Source organism: Alexandromys fortis, unplaced genomic scaffold, assembly GCF_014885135.2.
Source record: "Alexandromys fortis isolate MF-2015 unplaced genomic scaffold, M_Fortis_MF-2015_v1.1 scaffold_131, whole genome shotgun sequence".
Lineage (NCBI taxonomy): Eukaryota > Metazoa > Chordata > Mammalia > Rodentia > Cricetidae > Alexandromys > Alexandromys fortis.
In genome coordinates, this window is record NW_026068023.1 from 1,396,042 (window position 1) to 1,420,932 (window position 24,891).

The window sequence follows — 24,891 nt, forward strand, 5'->3', positions numbered from 1 at the left end:
CATGTATTTGAAAATTTTATGGTCACTTTGAATGTTTTAAAGAGCTATGAAGACTCCTCCAGTGATAAGTATCATGGAGAAGTTACAGAACCCTTAATTAATCTGCCATCTAGGGCAAGCTTGCCTCTCTTATCACCACTTGACTATTAAGCATGCTGTGCTAAATGTATCACCAAGTGCACCAAAGATACCAAGCTAAAGAAACCAAGCACACTGAAAAGAAAGCCAATAAACCCTCAAATTAGTAGCCACAAAGGTTTGAAAATTTTCTTCTTGCATGGAATGACTAACCAAATTTAGGAATAATAAAGAAACCCTATGCATTTACCTTCTGGATGTCTGGGGAAAATGATGTTTGATTTAAAAAAAAAAAATCAAGGCAGAAACTAAAAAAAAAAAATGTAGTGTCTTTATAAAATTCTAATAAAAATATACACAAAACAGAAACCTTAAAAGATATTTGCAGCAAAATACATTATCATTTAGGCAGGTCTCCTGGCACAGATTTGTAATCCTACTAGCTACTTGGGAGGCAGAGGTAGTAGTATATCAAGTTCACGACATGCCTTGGCTGTAGAAAGAGTTCTCATTAAGCCTGGCAACTTAATGAGATCCTGTTTTAGGGGAACAAAAAGGTTAAAAACAAGATAAGCAAGCCAACAAAGGCCATGGGATGTAGCTCAATTTAACAAAGTTCTGAGAATTGTGTGATATCACAGAGAATATATAGCTATGACATCACTAGTTAATATGATCTTGTGAGATGCAATCATACATGCAGCCTGTTGCTGGCTACAATGTCATTACAAATAATACATCAGTGCATTCTTACTTCAGATTCTATGGGGTGGGAGAGGTAATGACTCTTTGAGGAAGAAAACTGCCCTGGTGGCTTAAAGTCATATTAACAGTAAGAAAATGAAACCTTATCATTTTAAATATATTTTTCACATATTTGGTTGTTTCTCCCCAACCCCAACTCCTCCCAGATTTGTTTACCCCCGCCCCCACTCAACTTTATGTTCTTTCTCAAACTTCCTCCCACAAACATTTATTTACTTGTAAAAATCATTGCAAATCATGAAGTTCAAAAGTTAAACTATTTTCTTTATGAACTTTTGGTATAAATGATTTTATAAAACTAACTGAATGGAAGGCTCGTGCATAAGAAATTATCAAAGTGCGCCTGAGCAGGCACAAGAAGGAAGTCTAAGCATGTGTGCTTGTGCTGACCATGCAGCAGACAGAGTAGATGCACAATGACGCTGACTGACTCCATTCCCTTATGTGACCTGGAAGTAAAGCACAAGTAAAGGCTGCCTAGTGGCTAAAGGAGCACAAACAGATCTACTAAACCTGCATTTTGCTCTAGTGGACCATGTCCTTTCTTAAAATGTAGGTATTTGTGAATTAGTGTAGTCAATAAGGCATAAAGGAAAGAGCACAAAATTAGGAGCCTGCGGGGCTGGGATACTACTAAATTATGTACTTAGTGACTTGGTTACCTGACCCTAGTCAAAGCAGAAGAGAAGCATCATGAAGGTTTAGAGTAGAGACAAAAAGGAAGGGGAAAGAGTTGCAAAAAAAAAAAAAAAAATGCCAGGAGCATAGAGGACAGACAGCTCTCCCCAAATTCTCCCTTTGATTTAGATGTAATTCTCAATAAGCAATGAAGGGAAATGATCCAGTTTTTAGGAAAACTAGAGAGCTGATGTAAATGTTTATCTAGAACAAATTAAGGTAGGGTAAATTGCCCATTAAAGTTTCATCAGAATGTATATATTCAAAGTAGTAATTTACATTTGTAACCGTGATTTCATGTTACCAAGGTAAGTATGAATATCTTACAAACAAAGTAAAATTGGATGTGATACATGTTAGGCATCTTTATCTAAAGATTTCAAAATGCAAAAATGATCCTATGATATGGCAAATGTACATATTGTATGAATAGAAAATGCTATATTTATAAAAGGGAAGGTAGATTTCCTACAAAGGGGTCCTATTACAGTCCCAGACCTTATGAAATGTATAAAATGCTATGTAAAACACTCAAATTAATTATTTTTGTTAACTGGAAAATGATTTTAATGGATCACACTTATTCCTCAGCATCTATTCTTATAAATTAATTTAGAGAAAAGAAAAGAAATAGGCTATGGTTAAACAAGAAAATATAAATAATTGTTTCTATAAAGTCTCTGCAATAATACATAAAGCCACTAGGTGTTGCTCTATGCCCAGAAAAGAAAATAGTTACAGGGATTTCTGCATAAGCACACATTCAAATCATCTTACACCCAATCGCCACCCACTTTGATTTAGCTTCAATAATGAAGGAGGGGAAATGATGAGTATAATTAAAAATTATGACAAAGTAACATTTTTCCCACAGTACCCAATCAGATAGTGAAAGATCACAGGTTAGCGTGATTGAGCCAGTTATGATTACAAGCAGCTTAGGAAGCTAAGTATTATCAACGGCTGTTCCTACTTTGCAAAGCACAAAGGCAGAGCGGCACGCTGCTTGGCACTGTGATGAACACACAGTCGGCAAAGGAGCAACTGCACATTGTAGATCAACCACATATTCCTACTCTCGCCAGTTCAAATGTTTATTTCTCATTCACTTGTTCAATAAACACTAGGTACCAGCTATGGGAACTGATGCCATTAGAAAGTTCAAATGCCACTTGCATTCAGTGTACAGTTGGGAATAAAATGATGGTTTCAGTCTTAGTCTGTTTGCAGTTCAAGGGAAGAGGATAGCTACACTGCAGAAATAAACAGTGAAAGCATATTAGAAGGGTCCTTGGGAGCACAGAGACAAATCCTTTATCGTGTGGGTGGAGGGAGTTAAAAGTAATATCTGAGACATACTTGGAAAGAAAGGCAGACTCTCCCTCAAAGGAAGAGTGAGAATGACAGTCATGGCAGGTGAGAACGCACAGAGGTAAATCTTGGCTGCGCTTTTGAGAAATGGTGACTTTCCCGGTGTGGGTAAAGAATAAGATGCCATACACACGTAGTGGGAGATGAATCAGGCTGACAAAAACTGGGATTCTGTTGTCTGGGAATTAGGCTGGAGGAAACAGGGCTGGCCAAGGATTTTGGTTAGAGGAATTGCATGAGGAGAGATATGCAATTAGATAATTATGGCAGAGGCAGGCAGGACAACCATGGCAGGGAGTGACTGGAGGCAGGAGACCAATTAGCAGGTAGGGGAAATAAAGCTGCAGAGATGTAGGGCCCCAATTAAGTCAGAGATAGCACTTGCCAGTCCTCAGGAATTGTCTGGAAGGATGTCAGGGCCTCAGCAGAAGGGCCAGACTACACCTGTATCTTTATAGTAAGGGAAGCGGAGAGAGAAGTGAGAGGAGAAGGAAGCCTCAGTGGGGGCAGGGAATGTATTTCAGGAGATGAGAGGAGTGTGTCTGAATGTCTGTCTAACAATGGCATACGGCACTAGTACTAGGCTACAGACCTGAGGGTCCTGTGCTATTCCTGGAATCTGTTGTATCATCTGGTTAAAATGGGGTAGAGGTGGGAGGACCTAGTTCACTCGGGGCATCCAGGCCAACAGCAGCCTGTCTCCACTCCACAGATAAAGTTTTCCTATTATCATATTCGGTGCAGCCAAGCTCATAAAAGAGCACAGAAAAGTCCATCCTGTTTATACAGGCAACGGTAGTAAAAGTTCAGACAAAGGACTGCATCTTTCTGCCTCAATTTCCTCATCTGATGAGCTGGGAAGTCACTCTGTCTTCTTGCCGTGTTAAAGCATCTATGACTCCAAGTACAGATTAGGGAAAAGGATCTGACTACCTGTGCTTTGTGCCCCACTACTGATAGAAGAACCTGGGGTGCTTGGCAAGATGGGTAGTACAGTCTACAAAGTAACATAAAGGGGGCGACTTGTAAAGAGGAAGAAACAAACAAACCAACCTCTGGGCACCTACTTCCCTTTTACTGTGGAATTCAAACATAGCACATATCCTAACAGAGTATTCAAAAGCCATAAACCCGTGAAAAGAGGATAAAAGCTATGATAGGTAAAGACCAGGAGATGAGGTTTAAGTCTCCTGGACTAGTCAAGCAGATTAGTCTAAGACAAGCACGTATCAAATTAAGTCTGTACTGGTAAGAAAAGAATTTTTTTCCCACTCCACTGATAACAGAAATAAAAGTGAAAACTTTCCATTTTATCTATATCAGTATTTAAACAAAGTTAGAATTCAGTGTTCAAAAATGAGGATAGAATCATGTAAACTCTATCAGTGCGATCAACTGTTCATTGGCTCAGGTTTTGCATATCTCTTCAGTTAGTGGAAATCAAGTGGGTTTAAATCCTAGTATTATGACTTCCTCATTCAATGACCATGAAGAATGCAACAAGGAACTGACACCATAGGACTGCTGGGAGGACAAAATGAGTTAACCAATGTGAAGGGCTTAGCTCTACGTCTAGCTTAAAGCAATCTCAAAATGTCTTGTTCCGTAGCTGCTGCTAGCTCTAGTATGAGTAACACAGGACATACATCAGAATTGGGGATAGGTAGGTGGAACTGAACCACAAAGTCTCCTAGGAGCTACACAAAAACTGGCTAGACCTGCTGTAGTGCCCGCTCAGTTCTGCCACTGCAGCTAGGAGGTAACATAGCGTGTAATTACTAAACCTTACTGGCCCTGGTCCTTCACCTAATGGTTTAATATTTATTCATAAAGAAGACAAAACTTAACTCCCAGGATTGCTAAGGAGGTGTTGTTCTTACCCTTTTAAGAGTAGCACTTTGAAAGGAAGAAGTATTATATGAAAGTTAGCTGTAATAGTTAACTGCTCAGCAGTATTCAGTCAAAATCTTTTTATTCCTCATCCTAAGTTCCTTAAGGTCCATTTAATACAGTAAATGAATAAAAAAATAAAACTTTTATCAAAAACTTACAATAAAGCTAAATAAAATTAAATGCTATAATACATATTATGGTGACAGTAAGTATTTTAAGGTTTAGGGAAGGGAACTATTTAGCTCATGAAGGAGGTGAAAGATTAATACTGTTTCAAGAAACGAAGTATAGCATTTCCAAATTTCAATCAGACATTCATTTCTTCTTTTATAAACAGGCAGATTGTCAGTTGAAAATGAAAATCAAGAGGATTCTCCACGAAGTCAAAAGTTCATGTGAAGGATTAGATTTCTTTAAAAACTTGGGCCTTAAGAGATAGCAGCCTCATACAGGGCAGGTATTTGTATATGGTCTATTCCCTGACATGCCTTATACTCCAAAGACATTCCATGAATATTTTTCATCTGACTAAACACACTAAATGGTGGCACATTTTCTCTGCAGTACGGCCTCACTGGACAGGCCCCCGAAGGGGGTGCACCTCCATGGGCAACTTCCTCTTCTACTGACCTAGCTTACCTAGCTTAGCTAATCTAAATTAAATTATCTTTCCTTGATCACCTAGTGATGACAAAGAGAGCAAATTACAATTTTAAATTCTTCCCAGGTTTCAATGAACAAGGAAGTGTGTGTGTGTGTGTGTGTGTGTGTGTGTGTGTGTGTGTGTGTGGTGTGCATAATGGATGTATGCATACCGGTGATGGCAAAGCACACTGCAGCCTGCAGGACTAATAGATATAATTTAAGCTTTTGAATTAAATATGAAATGCCTAGAATAACTTATGGTGATGATCCTGTATACTTACACGAATTTTCAAGAAGTGAAAAATGCCTTATAGGCTTTATTTAATTAATCTTTGCAGTAGCCACAAGAGTTACAGGATTCAGGCATTATTCTCATCTCTGGACAGGATGGAAGGCAAGGCAAAAAGCGGGGAAAGATATACTGTCATATCTATTTGTTCTACCAAGTATTCAAAAACTAGAGACCCAAAGTCTAAGGCAAATCTCATACACCGCTAATGCTGGCTTCAGTCACTGAACTGAATAGACACGCCTTCCCTCAGCAGCGATGGATGTTCTTCCTAACCACTCTTGTTTTCCATTTTGCTTCCTTCTGTTCTAGCCAAGATGCTCACTTGGGTACAACAGCAAATGTTGTCCTTGCCAAGATTAATCTAACTGTATTTTGTCCTTTCCATATAATCTATGAATCTTAACACCCCTGCTTTTTTTTTTATTGAGAAAAGAAAAAAAAAGTTTCCGCCTCCTCCCAGCCTCCCATTTCCCTCCCCCTCCTCCCACCCTTCTCCCCCTCCTCCCACTCCTCTCCCTCTCCAGTCCAAAGAATAGTCAGGGTTCCCTGCCCTGTGGAAAGTCCAAGGTCCTCCCCCCTCCATCCATGCATGGGATAAAACCGGACTCTCTGATCATGGCGAACAATGAGGACTGATGAGAAGCCAAGGACAATGGCACGGGGTTTTGATCCTACTTCATGTTCCAGCTTGGTGGGAGCCTAGCCAGTTTGGACGTTCACCCTGATTTTATTTTTAAATTCTAGTTTAGCTTTACATTTTTCAAACTAGCACAAATAATGGAAAACTCTATCTTAGCAATTTTAGATCATATATTTTGCTTTACTTGTATTTTTATCTTCCAATAACTCACTGATACCCTATTTAAGAGCTTAACTTTCTAACTGCCTCTTCAATCAAGAATCTGATAAGAAGAATGTTACTTTGTTTCTTTTGCCTTTTTCTTTCCTTTTTCTTTAAATTAAACAATGAATTCACTTAAATCTCGAGTGTTTTGTTTAAAGTGCTTCACTTCTACAGCTCAAGAAGATCTTTCTGTGCTACTGCGCAAGCAACTAGATTTGACTTCTGACTTATCTAATTTGCCAAAATGTCCTATCATATCCTTCCATTTCTTCCACTACGATGGGGTCATTTCCTAATGACACCTATAGAGACAGACTTGCTGTGTTTTGAGACAGGACTCATTCCTTTCTGTCTTTGTCCTGTTCAGTATATCAATTTTTCTTCTCAAATCAATAAATTCTATAAAATAAATACTGTTCTTAAAAATATTGATCCAAATAGTTCAAATATTTACATATAATATGGGCATGAAGACTATTATTTGTGTGAAGTATAAAACATCAGATTTATATTTACCCTTTCAATTTGGTAAGGACTCCAGCTTACTACGCCAAGAGCAAACAGTCTTGCTTGGCTCAGAAACAGTAGTACACAAAATGCCCAACTAATAGTGCCATAGATCTATTATGGTGACTGAGAATTGGAAGACTTAGGTAAACAAATGCAAACATCAATATAATTTGCTCACTGACATCTCAAGAAAGTAAACTGTCTGTAACTGCAAGGGTACACCAAGCAGACCTATGGCACCATTGGCCATAGAAGCTTTTCACTAGAAATCTATCATTTCAGTAAAGAAAATACCTGTATTATTTAAGAAAATCTATTTCCTACATTAAATTCCACACTTTAAAAAAGCATTTTCTTTAGAACTCTGTAAATGTGGTGAAATCTTGGGCCAGGGAAAAAGACAGCCCCTTCTCTCTAAGACTACTTCATAATAAGACTCTCTCATGTCACTTTGAATGTCTTTGTGATTATACCTTTCGGTGGTAGAATTTCTGTAAAATGTCACTTTAGTCAAACTAAACAGCATAGATAGATTTCACAGTAATTATTCCAATATAAAAATACAAAATTTCTGAATTGTTCTCTATATTAATTTTCATAGGAAAACCTAAATATATATTTATTGTGTTTATCTTAGGATAATCTGTCTATATAGAAGTTCTGTTTACTACATCCACATACATATTTGCAATAAAAAATAGGTAGAAATCTATAGACTAACTGAAGCCTACTGGTCTCTAAAAGTAAGCTCTCTGATGGTATTTGGCGATAATATTTTACTTAAGTTTTTACTATTTTACTGTTCTAATAGCTAGGATTATTTTTCAGCAATGACCTAAATGTCTCCTGAGATGAGGGGAAGGAACAAGAACACAAAGCTGGACCCCTAAGGATGTAACTTCTGCTACAGGTACCTGCTCCTGCACTGTTTGCTTCTTTATCTATAGAGTTCTCAAGATGCTTCCACTTCATTAGGGTAAAAAGGTCTATCACTGTATTGCTTACACTATGTGTCACAAAATGCTATGTTTTTTAAAGGAAGCAGAACTTAATAAAAACCAGCTTAAGTGATGTGGGATTCCCCTTTGTATGCTATGAATATGTTTCATTACCATTGGTTAATAAAGAAGCTGCTTTGGCCTATGGCAGGACAGAATATAACAAGGTGGGAAATCCAAGCAGTGGGAGAGGAGAAGGAAAGATGGCAGAGTCAGAGAGACGCCATGTAGCTCTGAAGGAGAAAATTGCCAGAACCTTACCAGTAAACCATAAGCTCATGGCAATATACAGATGAAGAGAAATGGGTTAATTTAAGATATAAGAGCTAGGTAAGAATAAGCCTAAGCCATTGGACAAACAGTATTGTAATTAATAGTTTCTGTGTGATTATTTGGGTCTGGGTGGCCGGGAAATGAAGGTACAATCTCTGCTTACACATAAGTGGTAAAATTTTAAGCAAAGTAAATTAATTTCCTTTTTCTTACTAGCATCCAGAAGATCTACAATGATCATTTGTTTATATTTGTTCTAAAGTGGTAAAAGAAGGCTAAAAAGTTGGGAATAAAATATAAGTGAATCTGTGAGGAGAGGTAATGCTGACTTTTGCAATGGTCATGAGTCAGACTGCTGAAAGGTCAACTCTGTTCACATCCACCTTTGGAATATTTAGACCACTCTTAGAGAATATGCTTTGCCCTTAGGAGGTCATATTATGAGCTAGGGATGGAAATGATGTCCAACAACGCTGCTATCAGGCGTTAGAAACAAGCTCAGTAATGAGCTGCAAAGCAGTCACATATATGCGATTTTCAGTGGAAGATTTGCATACCAGAATAAATACTTCTACAAAAATTAATACTTTTACTACATTAAAATGAAAAAAAATAGTTAAATTTAATATAAACTCAACCACACTGTATCCCACATAAAAAACTGTAAGTAACAACAGCACCATATTATAAATAGCCTGTACAGTTGAGTAGATTTTAACTGTAATCTACATGGCCTAGTCAAAGTTTAAAACAGCAGTAAACAGTACAGGCTTGTAATAAAACTGAACTAAAAGAAAAAAATAAAAATAGAAAGGAAAATGTTTGCAGTATGTTTCCATAGCAGTAATAAATAATATTAGGGAAAGGTTTGCTAGTAGATTAATTTTCCATGGGAATATTGACAGTTCTTGCATTCTGTCCCAAACAGCTATGTTGGTTTGAATGGAAATTTTCCATCTGAAGACTCAGAATGCAGCAAAAAAAACATGACCTGCAGGTTAATTCAGCTGATCTCTGTTAACTGGGTCTAGAAAATAGAAGGTGCCACAAATGAAAATTAGTGTGGTTAACTGCCACAGCTGAGCAGAATCAAGTCTAAAAATGTTTAGCAAAAGCAGACTAATAACTAGATCACAGAAACAAGGTCATGACAGCCCTGGGTCCTTTTCTTTTCCTAAAGGATGAAACTGCTTTGTAATGCTGTCATTCCAGATGTTCAAACAGGAATTTGGAATTACTCAGATACTAGATTGACAGACAGTCTCCTATTTTTACTGTTGGCTTCCCACTAGCACATATAAATGAGAACATGATACAAACAGGGAATGTGTTGAACCGAGTGAACTTATTTAGGGTACAATCTACACACCGATGACACAATACAACGAATGCACAGTACTGGAGTTTTTACTCCCAGGTTCAAACAACTGCAGATTCTGCAGTGGAGTTGTGTCTGTCCTTTCGGCTCGTGTACACTACTTCTGCTACCCTCAACACATTAGATGCACAGGTAAAGTTTCTCAGTGAGCTGTAAATGGTGGAACTGCAGCAACAAGGTGAACAAAATGCAGACGTCTATGTGCTGAAACACCAGAATGAACAGTGTGAAGAGCAATGAAGACTAAGGCCTGGCTTACCTCTGGCGTTCCAAGAGCATGTTCTCCAGCTAACAGCAACATGCTCAGGCCTCCCATCTGAGTAGGATCTAAAGATCAAAAACGAAAATCAACTCAGAAGCATGAAACACACACAGCCATACAGAATAAAAAATGATATTCATAAAGGCAGAAATCCAAACTATCCACATATAAATTTTATGAAAAAAATGACAAGATTCGTTCTTATATAACGTGCTACATGTATGCTTAATGCACATACTTTAAAGAGCCCTTTTTCTTGTCTATAGTTTGCTTTTTTTTTTTTTTTTTGGAAACAGTGCCTTACTATGAAGCCCAGCTCTACTACAGCTCATGCTCTCCCTGCCTTAGTCTTTTAAGTGCATGGATAATAGGCATGACCACTACACCTGGCCTTTTAAATGCTACTGCTCTACCACCATTCCAACACAACACTTTCCTCAATAGTACAGCTGTTATCATAAGTATCATCTACCAAACTTCCTTTCTCCCAAGGCTTCTTTCCAAAACTGAGGTGTTTTGATGCATTTTTTTTAATCCAAGCATATTCATGCTTGTCTTCTGAGAAGTTTGAGACTTAATCTGAAATTGTTATTTCTGCAATGTGAAATCAAGTTTGGTCAAAAGAATTAGGCTATCAGGGAACATGGAACAGAAAAATTTCACAGTGGCTTCCAAAAAAAAAAAAAAATACTCTCCTTAAAGCTTCCAAACTAAAATAAAATAAAAATAACAGATATGCTGTAGACATTATAGATCTTCAGGCATATCAGGCTCTTGCTAAAATAGCTTGAAGATTAAAATTAATGTTTATGTTAGCAAACTTCATTTTTAATTTTTTAAAATTCATTTTATATTCTCCCACCCTTCCTCTCCCCACTGCCTTCGCCTCCTCCCTCCATCCACTCCTCCCAACAGGTAAGGGCTCCCATGGAGAGTCATCAAATTCTGGCACATTAAGTTGGGACAGGACAAGCCCCTCCCCACTGGTTAGCCAACTCTTGTTTTAATTCTTTCAACAGTATACTGATACAGAAAGATAACTAAAGAGTCCAGTGGCAGATCTCTGCTCCAGGTTCTAGTTCCATGAGAGACCTTTACTCTTTAAGGCTGTCTTAAATTTTAAAATCGAAAGCACCAATGAAAGAGCAGGCGGGAATGCACCTGTCTCTGGTGCACACAGGTCTCAAGGCATGCATTTTAGCTTTAGGATGAGGATATGTAAGACTGCCTGAAGACATTTCTGTCTAAATGTATGCCCTGAAGTAGAGCTTTGTTCAGTCTGCCTTGAGATCTCAGGAATCAACTTTGATCACACCTTATATATAAATTTTTTAACTGAGAAAAGGTTCTGAGGTAGACATAAACACAGCCAGAGAGAGAGAGAGAGAGAGAGAGAGAGAGACAGAGAGACAGAGAGACAGAGACAGAGAGAGACAGAGAGACAGAGACAGAGAGAGGAGGAGGAGGAGGAGGAGGAGGAGGAGGAGGAGGAGGAGGAGGAGGAGGAGGAAAGGAGGCTATGAGGTAATCAGAGAGAAAACACATGTCATCAAATGATGGTGAGTTAAGGAAGCCAAACACTGGTAGGCAGCCAGGCAGGAGGACACACAAAGAACACAAACACTGGCTAATCTGGTAAAACAAAGGCCTGCAGTGCTTTTAAGTGTCTACTTCCCATTAAACCTTAACTTTAAGAACTACTGTGCCTGATAAAATAGATGCATACATTTCTTTAAAAGTATAAGTCAAGAGGGGAAATGAATTTAGCGGAAAGTAAGTGTTTAGGATGCTTGAGAGTGAAACTTTTGCAGCTGGCATCCTAGGAACCAGGGCTGAGTGATAGCATTCAAGAGATAAAAATGTGCCACTCAAATTACAAAGTAAAATAGGAATACTGCTACATGATAATCCAAGTTATATACCAAATGTGACTTTGTAAGAAGTTTGTTATTCATCCTAAAGGATACGCCAAGAAACTATCATTTTTCTATCACTTACATAATGCTATTTAAAACTATCAAAATACATTCACATAAGTAGAACACTTTGCTTTTACTGAAGGTTTGTAGTATATCAAATTCTACATATTTTTCCTTCCTTGGAAATCATATATTTGACAAAGTTGGGTTTCTCTAAATTGTGAGATGTAGAGTGTCAAGGACCATTGAACAAATAAACAAGAATAAAACAGACTAGATTCTGCATTAAACTGACCTTTAAAACTCCTTTTGTATTGCCTTTGTTCAGATAGCTAAACACCAGTTTTTAATCACAGGTAGTTTGGTTCACTTTCATCTTGTTGAAAGGGACACAACTAGCAGTGAGCGAGCTCTGGTCATGAAATTCCAACACATGACACAGGTCTTTATTACTTGCGGCAAATGCTATCAAGGTGTTTTTCTTTCCTGTATTTTGCTTCAAGGAATACTACTTTTTAAAGCTGACTTACACATTTCTTAAGTCTAGATTCTACTTCTCTTTTTATAGGTAAAAGGTAAATTAATAAATGTCAGAAACATTGTTACTAAAAGATGTATTTACACACTTTCTATAATTTACATACAATTATTGTTTGGTTTGTGATGAACCATTAAAGAAAACTCAAAATGAAAACTCTACACAGTAACAGATTTAGAATTGAGAGAATAGCAATAGACGCTAAATGGCAATCAAAGAGAGTTTCGACTTTAGCCATCAATCCATCTACTCTTGGTCTCAGACCAAACCACCATAATCTGGGAAGTCCAGACATTTCACAAAGACCAGTACCAAGTGGACTGAAGCTAACACTGTGCAAAGTGAGAGCTAACACAGGGACAGCTCTGCTTTGGGTTTTCAGGACACATGTTGAGAACTGTTCTGGAATTACATTATACACACTGCACTCGACAATCACCTGAAGACTTTGTTTCCCAAAGATACATCCATATGTTGCTTCATTCTTCAGGCATTCATCCTATGTCACACGTACATTTCATATTATGAGCCCAACATTGAACTACGAAGGCTTATGCAAACTACTGGGCATTTAAAAGAATTTACAATCACAGTATGGCTCAACTGCATCCCTACTAACCTTCCAATATTGTAAACAGTTTAGGACTCTGAAAAATATTTTTTTGTAATATGGTATAGGAACTCAAGCTCAGCACGAACTTCCCTGCTTTTGTCTTATTCAACCTCCCAATTTCTTCCTGGCAAAATCCTCTTTTGGTTACACTCAATAGGAGGAAAGATCTAGCCATTCTGGGCAAAAATGTAAATGTTTTATTTCATGGTCATAAATGCATTAGCATTCCTTACCACCCAAAGAGTAAAATAGCAAATGGCACCATCTGGAATTTTAAGTTTGCTAAAGGTGAACATTAATTGGGATCGAAGGAGGGGTAGGGTGGGGATTCTCTTTAAGATTCATCTCAGATTTGGATGGATTTGTTCATGGATAAGATACTCAGCTGATCTAAGTAACTGTGGTTTTTAAATATCCATAACTCCAGTGCTTACTCTGCTTAATAGTTGGGAGGAGGTATGAGTGAGAGAGAAGGGAAGAGAGGGAGAGAGGGACAGACTTATTTTGTTAATATAAAATTTCCTGACAGGCTCCAAACTGCTGTGACTTTTCCATATTGCCAATATCAAGCGTGTACAACTTGGCTGCATGTCTTCAGTTCTTTGTATACCATGCCCTAATACCTCATGATATGCTACATATTTGCCAGAGTTTCATACTGGTCAAAAATTTTGGTCTCCTCAAAATTGTATTAATTGTTTTAAAACACTCGGAGCATTGTTCTGTTCTTTAAGAACAGGTGCAAATTGTGGAAACTTACCAGCCATTCCAAAGTTAAGCTGAGGAATTTCTTCTGTCTTTGCCTTCTTGGGGGTTGGCAAATCTCTTGAAGAGTCAGATGGGAAGGCCCATAGTTTCTTGCGTGGATTGACAGTGGGTGTTGGCGATTTTACAGGCTTGTTTGTAGTAGGGCACCATCTGTAGCCAGGATTTGCTTTCATAAATGCATCTTTATACTATAAACAAACGAGGGCTTAATTAACATCCAGACCCAGAAGCTCAACAACATTTACCTTTTCCCTCCCTCATTCAGATTATGACCGAGGAAACCATGATTTCAGTGGCTCTCCTTAGAGAAGATGGCAGTGGCACGATCTAGAGACAGGATGGGCCGAGAACACGGGAACCAGACACTCAGAATGGTCTACTCTTTTTGTTGTTCTTGTTCTTAAAAAGTTGCCTGACTTTGGTGGCAGAAGAGGCTTTTGTATTAGAAAGAGCCCAGGGCTCTGAGGGTGGAAAAGGCGGGGATAAAACAAGCTGCAGGCATTTAGCATAGAGCAGTGTCCTCTGTGGGCCTTAAAGGACAGCACAGTACCATCTATGCTTCGGGTTACTGTCAAAAGTACACAGCACCAATTTCTTCTCTTAAAGTTTTAAAAATTGTGTGTACATGTGTGAATTTTTTTTTTCAAATAGCTGTTTTGCCTACATGTGGTATCACTTGCATTCATGGTGCCTATGGAGGCTAGAAGAGAGAAGTGGATGCCCTGGAACTGGAGCTAGAGGTGATTATGAGCTTCCGTATGGATGCTTGGAATCAAACCTCAGTCCCCATCTCTACAGCCCCCAGCCCCTATTTCAAAGGACACTTTAGTATACATTTCAGAGCACAAGTTAACACCATGCCCAGCAGCCAGATTGTGCCCTTACTGGTTAACTTACCCTGCTAAGAATGGTTTTACAAAACTTAAATCTCTGTCTCAGTGTTCTTTAAGGCTAACAAAAAGTTAAAATGCTCAGTTATGAGAAAAGGAAGCAAGACCAAGTAGAAAGGGAACAAAGCAGGCTAGCCGGCCAACTTTCTGGTTACTCTTAGACACGGGGCAAGCAGAAGAGCAGTGGAGCCCTGATGCACCTGGGCTCAAGCTGTATTTCCACTTAATAACCGATGGGCATCACCTCCAGTTCCCCCATCTATGATGTGCAACATAACTGTCAATATTGTTCAGTGGGCACACAGGATGGCAGCTATGAACAAGCTCTGATGTGACATGCTGTAATCAATCCATCACAAGCTTCAGATTTACTTTCACCTTTTTTTTCTGTTGCTTCCTCCCTTTATCCCTTCTTCTAAATCCACTACCTCTTTCCTAACGTCCATACCTTCTCAGAGCTATATTGTTTAATTAAAAAATATTTCCTATGTATTCTTTAAATATCACTATCAGATTATTTTATTAGCACATTTTTTGAAACAATTTGGTTATATAATCTGGTTCTCAATTCACAATTCTCTGCTTCAGTCTCCCAAGTACTGAAGTTATAGGCGTACAACCCCAATACCATCTAACACAATTTTTTCATCCTTGCAGGCTTACCTTTTACAATGGCAATGTGTTCTAAGCTCCGAGTTGCTTTTAGACAAGGGGTAAAAGGTACTATTTTGAGGAATGGTATAAGGAAAAAATACCTAATCTAAGCAATGCTCCCACTATATAAATAAAAGCTATAATGTAGGTAATCATGTAGTATTAATTAACAATGAATGATATTTATCCCAATGCTATCTTAACTCATTTTCTGAAATTATTTTATGTATAACATATAAATTTACCTATTGATATATAGGGGTGTGTGTATAAAAAAAAGCACATAGGCCCCTAAAGTCTAGTAATATTTTTCTCTTTTAATTAAAAAAGATTTCTTTTATTTGAATTATGTGTATGTGTCTGTGTGTGAGTATTTGCACACTGGAGGCGTGAGTAACCTGTAGTTACAGATGGTTGTAAGCAGCCCAGTGTGGGTGTTGGGAACACTAGAACACAAGGACTCTTATAACTACTTAGCCACCACTCTACTGTTTAGTTCTATTTTTCTTAAAAATAAAGAAGTAAAATGAGACACTAGGCCAGCACCACATGAACTTACCACTGTATAGCAGAATGAATTTTGAAACATCAAAGTTGACATAAGAAGACACACTACCACAGTGAATTCGTGTAAATGGGGAATTTACATATTAAGTTGAAGCAGACGAATAGCCTCGCCTGCTGTCTGATGGTAGAAAGTGATAAATGGCAGGCAGGGGTGAAAAGGCAAGGAGCAGACCATGCATCATTATCACGCCTCAATAAAAGGTGCACGGGGAAGGTGTGCCAGTAACTGAACGTTCAGAGAAACCTAATAATAAATTCATCATGAGAAATAAAATCATCTTTTTTTTTGGTAGGTAAAATTTTCTAAGTAGAAAGCACCAGCTGTGAAAGAGGCTGGATGGCGTTAGTACCTGAATCTCTTGCTCCATGAGAGTGCCCTTCTCTTCATATTCAGTTTTTTGACACATCCTTCACTAGTAACATTGCTAGGGATCACTTAATGATCTGTTTCAGTAAAAATCAAGTATAATGGAAATTATACTGTCATCCTGATAAATTATCAGTTGATACTAATGAAGGCCGCCTTACACTAATTTATGATAGTGCTGAAGACAGCATAAAGCACCAACAATCAGCACTTAGAATCATTCTCATCCTCTTGTCTCTATCCTCTGCACCTTCACTGCAAAGACGCAGTGAGTACTGACTGAAAGACACTCTTCTTAGGCACTGGAAACAGAAAGAGGGGGAATCAAGCAGAGTCCCTCCTTTCATGCTGCTTCCAATCCATAATTTACCACACAAGCATTTCTATTTACACATGGTCTACAATCCTTGCCCTAACTCAAGCATGAAAAATGGTTTTGCAACGGGTCTACAGAACAGCAAGTTTCCTGAGTGCAAGAGAAAGGCCTGGAATATGGGGATGTTTTAGACAATTTACTTTGAAGGATAATACTCTAACTAAATCACAATATGAATTGTGCAGACTCTTAAACTCAATATAAATGTTCAATACACACACACATAACATTTTTATTTTTTAGCTTTTGTTTGTTGTTGGAGATTGAACCCAGAGCCTCAGACATGCTTAGTAGCCATCTTATCGCTGAGATACAACACTAGACCTCTAGTTAAGTATATACTGATCAGAAGGGCTAAAATTGTGAATGACTGAAGGGGAAAAAAACACACAAATTTATTTACAGAAAACATGAAACCAATACAAATTATGAACTGCGAGAAAGTTCAGAGGCAAGAGCAGCCTCGGAGAGCAAAGATGCCTGTATGTCCTTGGAACTTGGTCCTTCATCAATCATTTGATCTGATTCAGCTTTCAAGAGACACAGGAAAGGCTTGTCATTTGTTATGACAAGGTTACTAGAAAAGAGATTACAAAGGAGGCAGGGAAAAGAAGTAATGCTGGGAGACCTGGTATACAGTCCGGAGCAAATAGCCAAGTGTAATAATTGCCATGTAGGCCAACCAGGTGGACAAAATCCATCATCACAGGAGCGAAAGGCCTCAAGAGATAGGCCCCATCTATCCAGACATCCAGGGCCAAGTTGGAGGGGAGAGGGAAGCTCATTTATCTTCCAGGAGCATCAATCACAGATTATTGATCCTAAGATTTTGATGAAAAATTCTCACACATATCTAGACTTTTGTTAAAATACTGATTTTCAAACTTCTAAGAAAATCAAAATTCACCTTATGGCCTTCAACTTTTCCTACAAATTTCCAGCTGAATAAATATTCTATTGTAAATTTGCTTTACAGAGAGTTCTGTACTGATAGAAGGCATTCAGTAATGCTGACACTTTTTTCCTGGCCCTAACCACTATTGTATTTTGTTAGAATAACAAAAAAGAAATTGCTGCTTCTTTTGTTATTCAGTACCGTCACTAAATGCATACCCTCTGTCACCGTTTTTCTACCTCCTTTATATCTGACAATGGTATTATTATATAACAAAAGACAATAATCTATTATGTTAATGCTTTAAAATGGGGTCTCAAACAATAAATGCTTTCCAGATCATTACATAAATGGAAATTTGATCTACAATGTACCTTAATATTAATGAAACATTTTCTCCATTTATTTAATTTTAGTTGCATTTGGAGTACTAACTCAGTGTCCACTAGTGTTTACAGTCTAGATCTGCAGAATGAAAAGAGATGGCGATCCTGGTGAGATTCTAGAATAGACATTCTGTGAATACCAGATGCTGCTGCTACAAATATATGAAGTAAAATCTACCAGATCAGTTGACTGATTATACAAAAAATTATCTGAAATTTGACCAAAGAGTCCTAACACACATTTTTTTTCTTATAATCATATCCACCATGAGGAGCTGAAGGAACTCCCTCCATACTTAGTTGTTAGAGCTGGGTCTTCCCTCAACAGCAGGCAGAAATTACAACATACAACCAGGTCAGAGTTCAGCAGAGAATGGCGCTAACTTCTTCAGTACCTGGTGTGTGTGTGTGTGGGGGGGGGGGGGAGTTATAACCTGTACAGAGCACACGGGAGAAGTGCTGCTAATCTATACAGAGTTGGGGAGCGGGGAATATGAATCTGTACTTCCTCCACAGAAACCTAGACTTGTCATGAATAGAAAAAGAAAAATTGTATTGCTACTTCATCTTTTAAAGATATGCTTCTTTTAAAATCAGAAAGAGAAAAGTACAAACTATATACTAATGTTCTAGTCAACTACCTGCCACAATAATGGTCTCCTAAGATTGCACAGCCTTGTGCAGTAAAAGGTCTACCACGACGCTTGCACAATAACCAAAATGCCTCAGGACACATTCTCAGGCTATCCCTGTGGGTAAGCCATTCTCACTCTAATAAAGGCAAGGATTCAGATGGCAAATAAATGTAAAGCATTCATATTCACACATGTGCTGAAAGAATGTCATGTGTTTAGTAAAATATTCAAAATTGAGGGCTTCAAAGTAGAAAAGTTATACCTGAAGTAGTTTTCAAAACGACCTGGGCTTGGGGACCAGAGGCTTCTTTGTGTCTAGTTTTGTATCACTACCAACTACCATAAAATCTGAGTACTGAAACTTCTTAATAAGCATTGGCTGACTGAACTGACATTCCAATTAAGGCTGCAATATTAACAAAAAAGGCTTCAGCACGATTACATGCACTTTAATGTAACTGTGAAACACTAAGTAAATAAGCTGAAAGAAATAACCACCAGAGACCAATTGTGTGATAATTTGGGAAGTAGCTGAATCGATTAGACTATGGAGTAGAAATGAGACAATATTTTATATGAGTAACTATAAACAAGGCAAGATGCAACGTGGGACATTCTGGTTTCCACTTGTAGGCTGCAGGGGGCTACCTAAACAGATTTCATTATAGTACCACAATGGCAAATATTGTGAAGCTAATTAAGTAATTAGTAAAGGATTTCCTGTGCAAAAATAATAGGTCCTCCTCTTAAAAGTGGCCACCTATTGGGTTTGTAAATTAGCTGTATTTAAGAAGAGGCAAACACTATATTGGCAATATGCTGCGTGTTGTCCAAAATCAAACTCAAGTGTTTAATTATAGGAAGCACATGCAGCTCACTGTGAGGCTCCAGATAATTGTTTACTTTATCATATAAGCACGAGTATGAAAGGATATAAACCTATTTAATGAGAAGGGTTTATTGTTAATTACTGTTAGGCTTGTGGAAATCTATTGGAACATTTAAAATCACGTAAGTTGCTGTCATTGATTTTAAATTTTATAGATGCCCAGCATAGTTAAAAGTCTTTCTTGAACAATTAGTAAATTCCTGAAGCCTTCTGTGATCATTAATTACACAGCAACACTAGTCATTTACTCTGTATTCAAATTTCCCTGTATGTTTTCAAAGAAAATTTTATGTTGCAGGATTCCTTATTAAACAACTCAATAAAACCAAGTCAAGTGAAGGCATTATTTTTTCCACATACTGAGATGTCTAATAAAATATCTTGAAATTACATTATTTTATCCCCTGCTGGTTCATTTTTTTCCCCTCAGAAGTTAATGGGGTGGCAGGGATTTTCATGAATGAAAATTTTTTTGCAAGTTGAAACTCTAAGGAAATAATGTTAGAACTATTCCTTTCAGACTTAACCAAAATGCAGTACCTATGCCTCATTTAGAACTAAGTCCACACATAATATATCTGGACAATGATCGTTATTGATCCCATATTAATGTAGAAACAAATATAGTACAGAACTTTTTGAAGACATTTAGTTACTGCTATCATTTTGGAATGAATGTGCCACCTTTCTTAATATTCTTCCCATGTAGAAATGTTTCTCACCAATTATTATTGTTCACAGTTTTTGCGAGCATGCATACGTCACAGTACAGCCTGTTCTATTGTCATTCATCCGCATATTAGTTTTAAATCTTCATGCTCCACTATTTTTCAGAACAGAAACAAGTCAAAGCACCTCTCTTAACAATTGTGTTTACAAAAAGTGTTTACAAAAAAATTGTTTTTATTCAAAACATAACAGAGTTTAGAAGGCATACAAATCTTTGTCCAACTTTCTCATTGTGATAATTGTTTTAAAAATCTGAGACCACACTCACACTAGTTATTTAACATCATAACGTGATCATAATATATTCCTGTGATATGATAAGAAAAACCGAACCTGAGGTTGTCCTCTTTACAATGGCATTTGATGACAACAGAAGATGCTGCTGCGGATTTGCTGTGGAAGAGTTACAGAACTGGGTGTCCATAATCACTGTCACACCTTGTCCTTGCAACCTACCTCCTTGGCCATGTCTGTATATTTCTGCTTTTCCTTTGGATCAAGAACAGCCCACCAATCAGCTAGTATCTTGGTAGCACCTCGGTTATCAAGCTTTGGGTGTTCCTGTCGGACAAGAGAGCGATGACGCTTGCAAAATAAAAGAAATGCATTCATTGGTCTCCGAGCTCGCTGCTCTGGTGACTCATCGTCTTCAGTTTCACCAACATCTTGCTCTAGACCATCCGCCTCAAGAAGATGAACCTATCACCAACCAAAGCAAAAGTCATATACTTAACACAGCTCAAACTATTTTGATTTAGCAATCAGTTTTTGATTTGCAATTGTATTTTTTCTTAGCTCTATTTAAACATCTAAGAAACTGAAAAGGTAATTTTTTAAAAAAATCATTGACTACTCTTGGTGGATGATAACTAACTTACATGTGTCCTGTTTAGTTTCTATGGCAATCTGTGTGTATTTCTATTACACCATGTATTACATTGTGTTGATACTGCTTACCTTTTTTCTCTCACTAAAGAGTGAACCGTTTGGGGATAAAAGTCTTTTATTTACCTTTATAACTACAGAGGCCAACTCACCCGGTATTAACATTTAGCCAATTGCTAAGTGAACAAAATATTATTTTGTGGTTTATGGGCCTCAAGATTAATTATATCCACATAAGGTACATATATATTAGCTCTTTCTGCTCTTCAAAAAGTTTTTGAAGTTAATAACATGATAAAGTTTATCATGAAAGCAAATATAATTAAAAACAAATATACAAAACACCCAGACTTTTGCGTATGACACAGAAGAGCTTCTTACATAAAGTATTTAACATAATTGTTTAAAAGCACTTCATAAAGCATCTTTAATCCTGTAAACATCAGTCTTATCTTCCAAGATGTTAGGGCAATAAGGATAAATTCCCATAGGCTTAAGCAGTCACCTTATTTTTAAAGTCTTTCTTTTCTAAGCACGTTGTTATCACTGTTCAATGTCTGCAAGGACTTCCATACATACTGAATCTGTCTACTCACTGCCCCTGTGAATCCAGTAATTCTCAGGCCTGGTACACTTTGGCCTATGGTCTAGTCTTTCTCCTCTACTTCTTGTAATGCTTCCAGCAAATGAGTGCTATACTACATTCCATGAAGCACATCTGTGATCACGGAATCTCAGAAAATAGTGAGACTGCAGTATTTCTAAAACTGAAGTATAATTCTGTGATTTTCCTAGAAACAAATGCAGTTGTGTACAGAAATCCAGATTGTCTAAGTTCATGTCTTTATTGCTTGTTCTACAGTCAAAGCCAAGAAGGCTCAAGGTAGTAATCAGTCTGCATTACACAGAAAGGCAGCAGTTCTGATACTCAGTAGACTGGACTCTCTGGGGCCTTGTTAAAAAAAAAAAGTTTGCTAGGTTTTGAGTATTTGATTCTTTGGCTCAGAAGTGGGACCTAAAAGTTCATATCTCTAGCTAATTCTCAAGAAGTGCTAGAACCAAAACTAGAAGGCAACTGTGCTCTTTTTATACAATATTTACCAGGCAACAGCTAACAAAACGGTAGAAGGAAAATATTTATTCAAATTTACCATTTTAAAAAATTATTATTAGAGTGTATGCGTTGTTGTGTGTGATAAGAGGTTGGTACCCTTGACACAACATGCTTGTAAAGGTCAAAGGACAACTTCATTGAGTTGGTCCTCTCCATCAATTTTTATGTTGCCAGGTTTACATGGTAAGTTCCTTTACCCTCTGAGCCATCTTACCAGTCACAAGTTACTACTTTTAAGTAAATATTGCAAATATAACAAATTGGCCATCAATTATGGTCAAATAAATAATAAAGTCCTGAAACTATGGCTGACTTGAAAATAAAGAGTACAGATTTTTTTTCTTCATTATATATATATATATATATATATATATATATATATATATATATAATTACTAGCAGTTATCTGATTTTTCAAAGGACATTTATTTGGTATTTTGAAACTATGAAGCTAAGGAAAAGATAGGAATAAAATTCATTATGTAAGTACATAAAGACAAATAAATTACAAAGCAACACGCTGATAACCTCTTATAAATAAAGGTGTTGAAAGCTGAATCAGAACATGTTGGCTGATCAGCTGGAAGGTATGGAGAAGCAAGAATTGGGGCCTGGAGCTTCATTCAAACATCCACATAGTTCTATGGTACAAGAAAATGATAATAAGGTTTGTCAAGTAAGGAAATAAGAAATATGGACCATTTCAGGAACAATGTGCTATGCCATGCTGATAAGTGGGCATTTAAACCCATACACCAGCTACTGATTTGAAACAAACTGTCCCAAAAAATCCTTAACTACTACTAATGTTATAGCTATCTCATTAAATTAATCAAATGAAAAGTGAGCAAATGTATAACCCAAAGAAAATGAGGATAAAAAAACAGCTGACTTTAGTTTACCAAGCATCTCTTAAATACAGGTACCTAAGCTAGATGCAATGATATGATGGTTCTGTCAACTGGACAGGATTTAGAATCACTACAGAAACAAATCTCTGGACATCTCTGTTTAAGGACTTTCTTAGGTTAGGTTAAATGAGATGGAAAGACGCACCCTAAAATTTGGGTGGAGCGATTCTGAGCTGTAGTCCCAGACTGAACAAAAGGAGGAAGGGAGCAGAACACATCTAATGCTCTCCCGTCACTGTGAGCTTGGGACAGCTGCCTCCTACCACTTCTGCTGTGCCTCCCCTGCTATGACAGACTGCATGCCCCGGAACTTGTGTTGCTTTTGTCAGGTGTTCTGTTGCAGTAACAAGACAAGTACCTAAAATAAATGTAGAGCCTTGAGTAAATTTCCAAAGCAAGAGACATTTGTATTTTAAACAAAGAGCTGCTGCTGGTACTGCACACCACAAGTTCTTTTGAATAAAATCACAGCAACCAAACCTTGAGAAGTCAATTAAAAGTTTACTTCCAGTGTCCAGAAAAAAAGAGATAGCAGAAATCCGGACAATAGGAACAGGAATAGGATATGAGAACAGAAATAATATTCAAGATAAAACCAAGAGTGATTGGCATTTAAATTGATTTGAAAATTGAAAAATGATCCTGGGAAAGGCAGAATAAATAGTGATGGATAGTCTGCATTTGAAGTAGCTACTGTTAGCTAGGTGGACACCTGCCAGTGGGATAATGATCGAGTTATATAAATGAGCAAAATTTCTAAGAATAAAGGGGGACAGGAACATCTCTAAGACAGAATAAAAGGATCTAATGACTTTAATCCTTCACTCAGCAACTATTTACTGGGACTTGCCATGCTCCAGGCCCTGTTCTAACAGAGCAGGGAGTACAAAAATCCCTGCCCTTGTTAAGGAGGGAGGTGACATGACTGGCCTTCCATTCTCAAAGGATCCCTGTGACTGCTTTCTGCAGAATAGACAATACAAAAGAAGCATGAAAGCAGGAAGATGGGTAGGAATAAAATAATCTCTGCTAGAAGTAGTGGTGGCTTGCACAAACAGAGTTCAAAAGAGATATTAAAAAGGGGTCACATAGAAAACGTGTTATAAAAGGAACGTCTGAAAGGATTTGTGGATAGATGGATGGAAAGAGGGGAAGCCTGGGGAAAATTAGATGAAATAAGTATTATGAAAATGTTGCAGTGGCCTTTATTGAGAAAGGGAAAATATAGAAGATTTGGAGGAAAAAAGTAGAAACTTAGTTTTGAACACACTCAAACTAAATAGACAGATAGATACAGATAGGTAGAGAGAGAGAGACAGAGAGAGAGAGACAGACAGACAGAGAGAGAGAGAGAGAGAGAGCGCAACAGACAGACAGACAGAGAGAGGGACAGATAGACAGAGAGACAGTCTGAAATATGAGCTCAGAGTTGAGGATAAAAATCCAGGATGGAGACAAAGATCAAGATTACAAGCTCAGAAACAAATTACTTTTGTTTGCTGAGACAAAATTTACTACAAAGCTGGCCTCAAATTCTTAATCCTCTTGACTCAGTCTCCCAAACTGTACACCCAGATATGAGCATGAATAATATATGAAAAGTAACTGAAAGACATTAGGAAGGAACAGAGGTGAAGGAAGCTGTATAAATAGAAGGGGATGCTGTCATGGAAAGGGGAGCCAACCTCAAGGACCAAGTAATCAACAGAGCAAATGAATCAGAAAAGTCAAACGAAGCATAAAGTCAGCAATTTCCTGAAACAAGAGT

The 24,891-nt window shown here is 37.6% G+C and overlaps 1 protein-coding gene across 11 annotated transcripts in view; it reads right to left on the reverse strand.

Annotated features, from left to right (window-relative positions):
• Positions 1-24,891, reverse strand: part of Bbx (BBX high mobility group box domain containing) — a 240,622-nt gene that overhangs the window by 64,147 nt on the left and 151,584 nt on the right. For all 11 annotated transcript variants that reach the window (XM_050163460.1, XM_050163461.1, XM_050163471.1 and 8 more), the window contains 3 exons: positions 20,670-20,912; positions 13,818-14,013; positions 9,985-10,052 (listed from right to left, as the gene is read on the reverse strand). In XM_050163460.1, the coding sequence (XP_050019417.1) occupies positions 9,985-10,052; positions 13,818-14,013; positions 20,670-20,912 (507 nt within the window). The remainder of the gene's footprint in view (positions 1-9,984; positions 10,053-13,817; positions 14,014-20,669; positions 20,913-24,891) is intronic.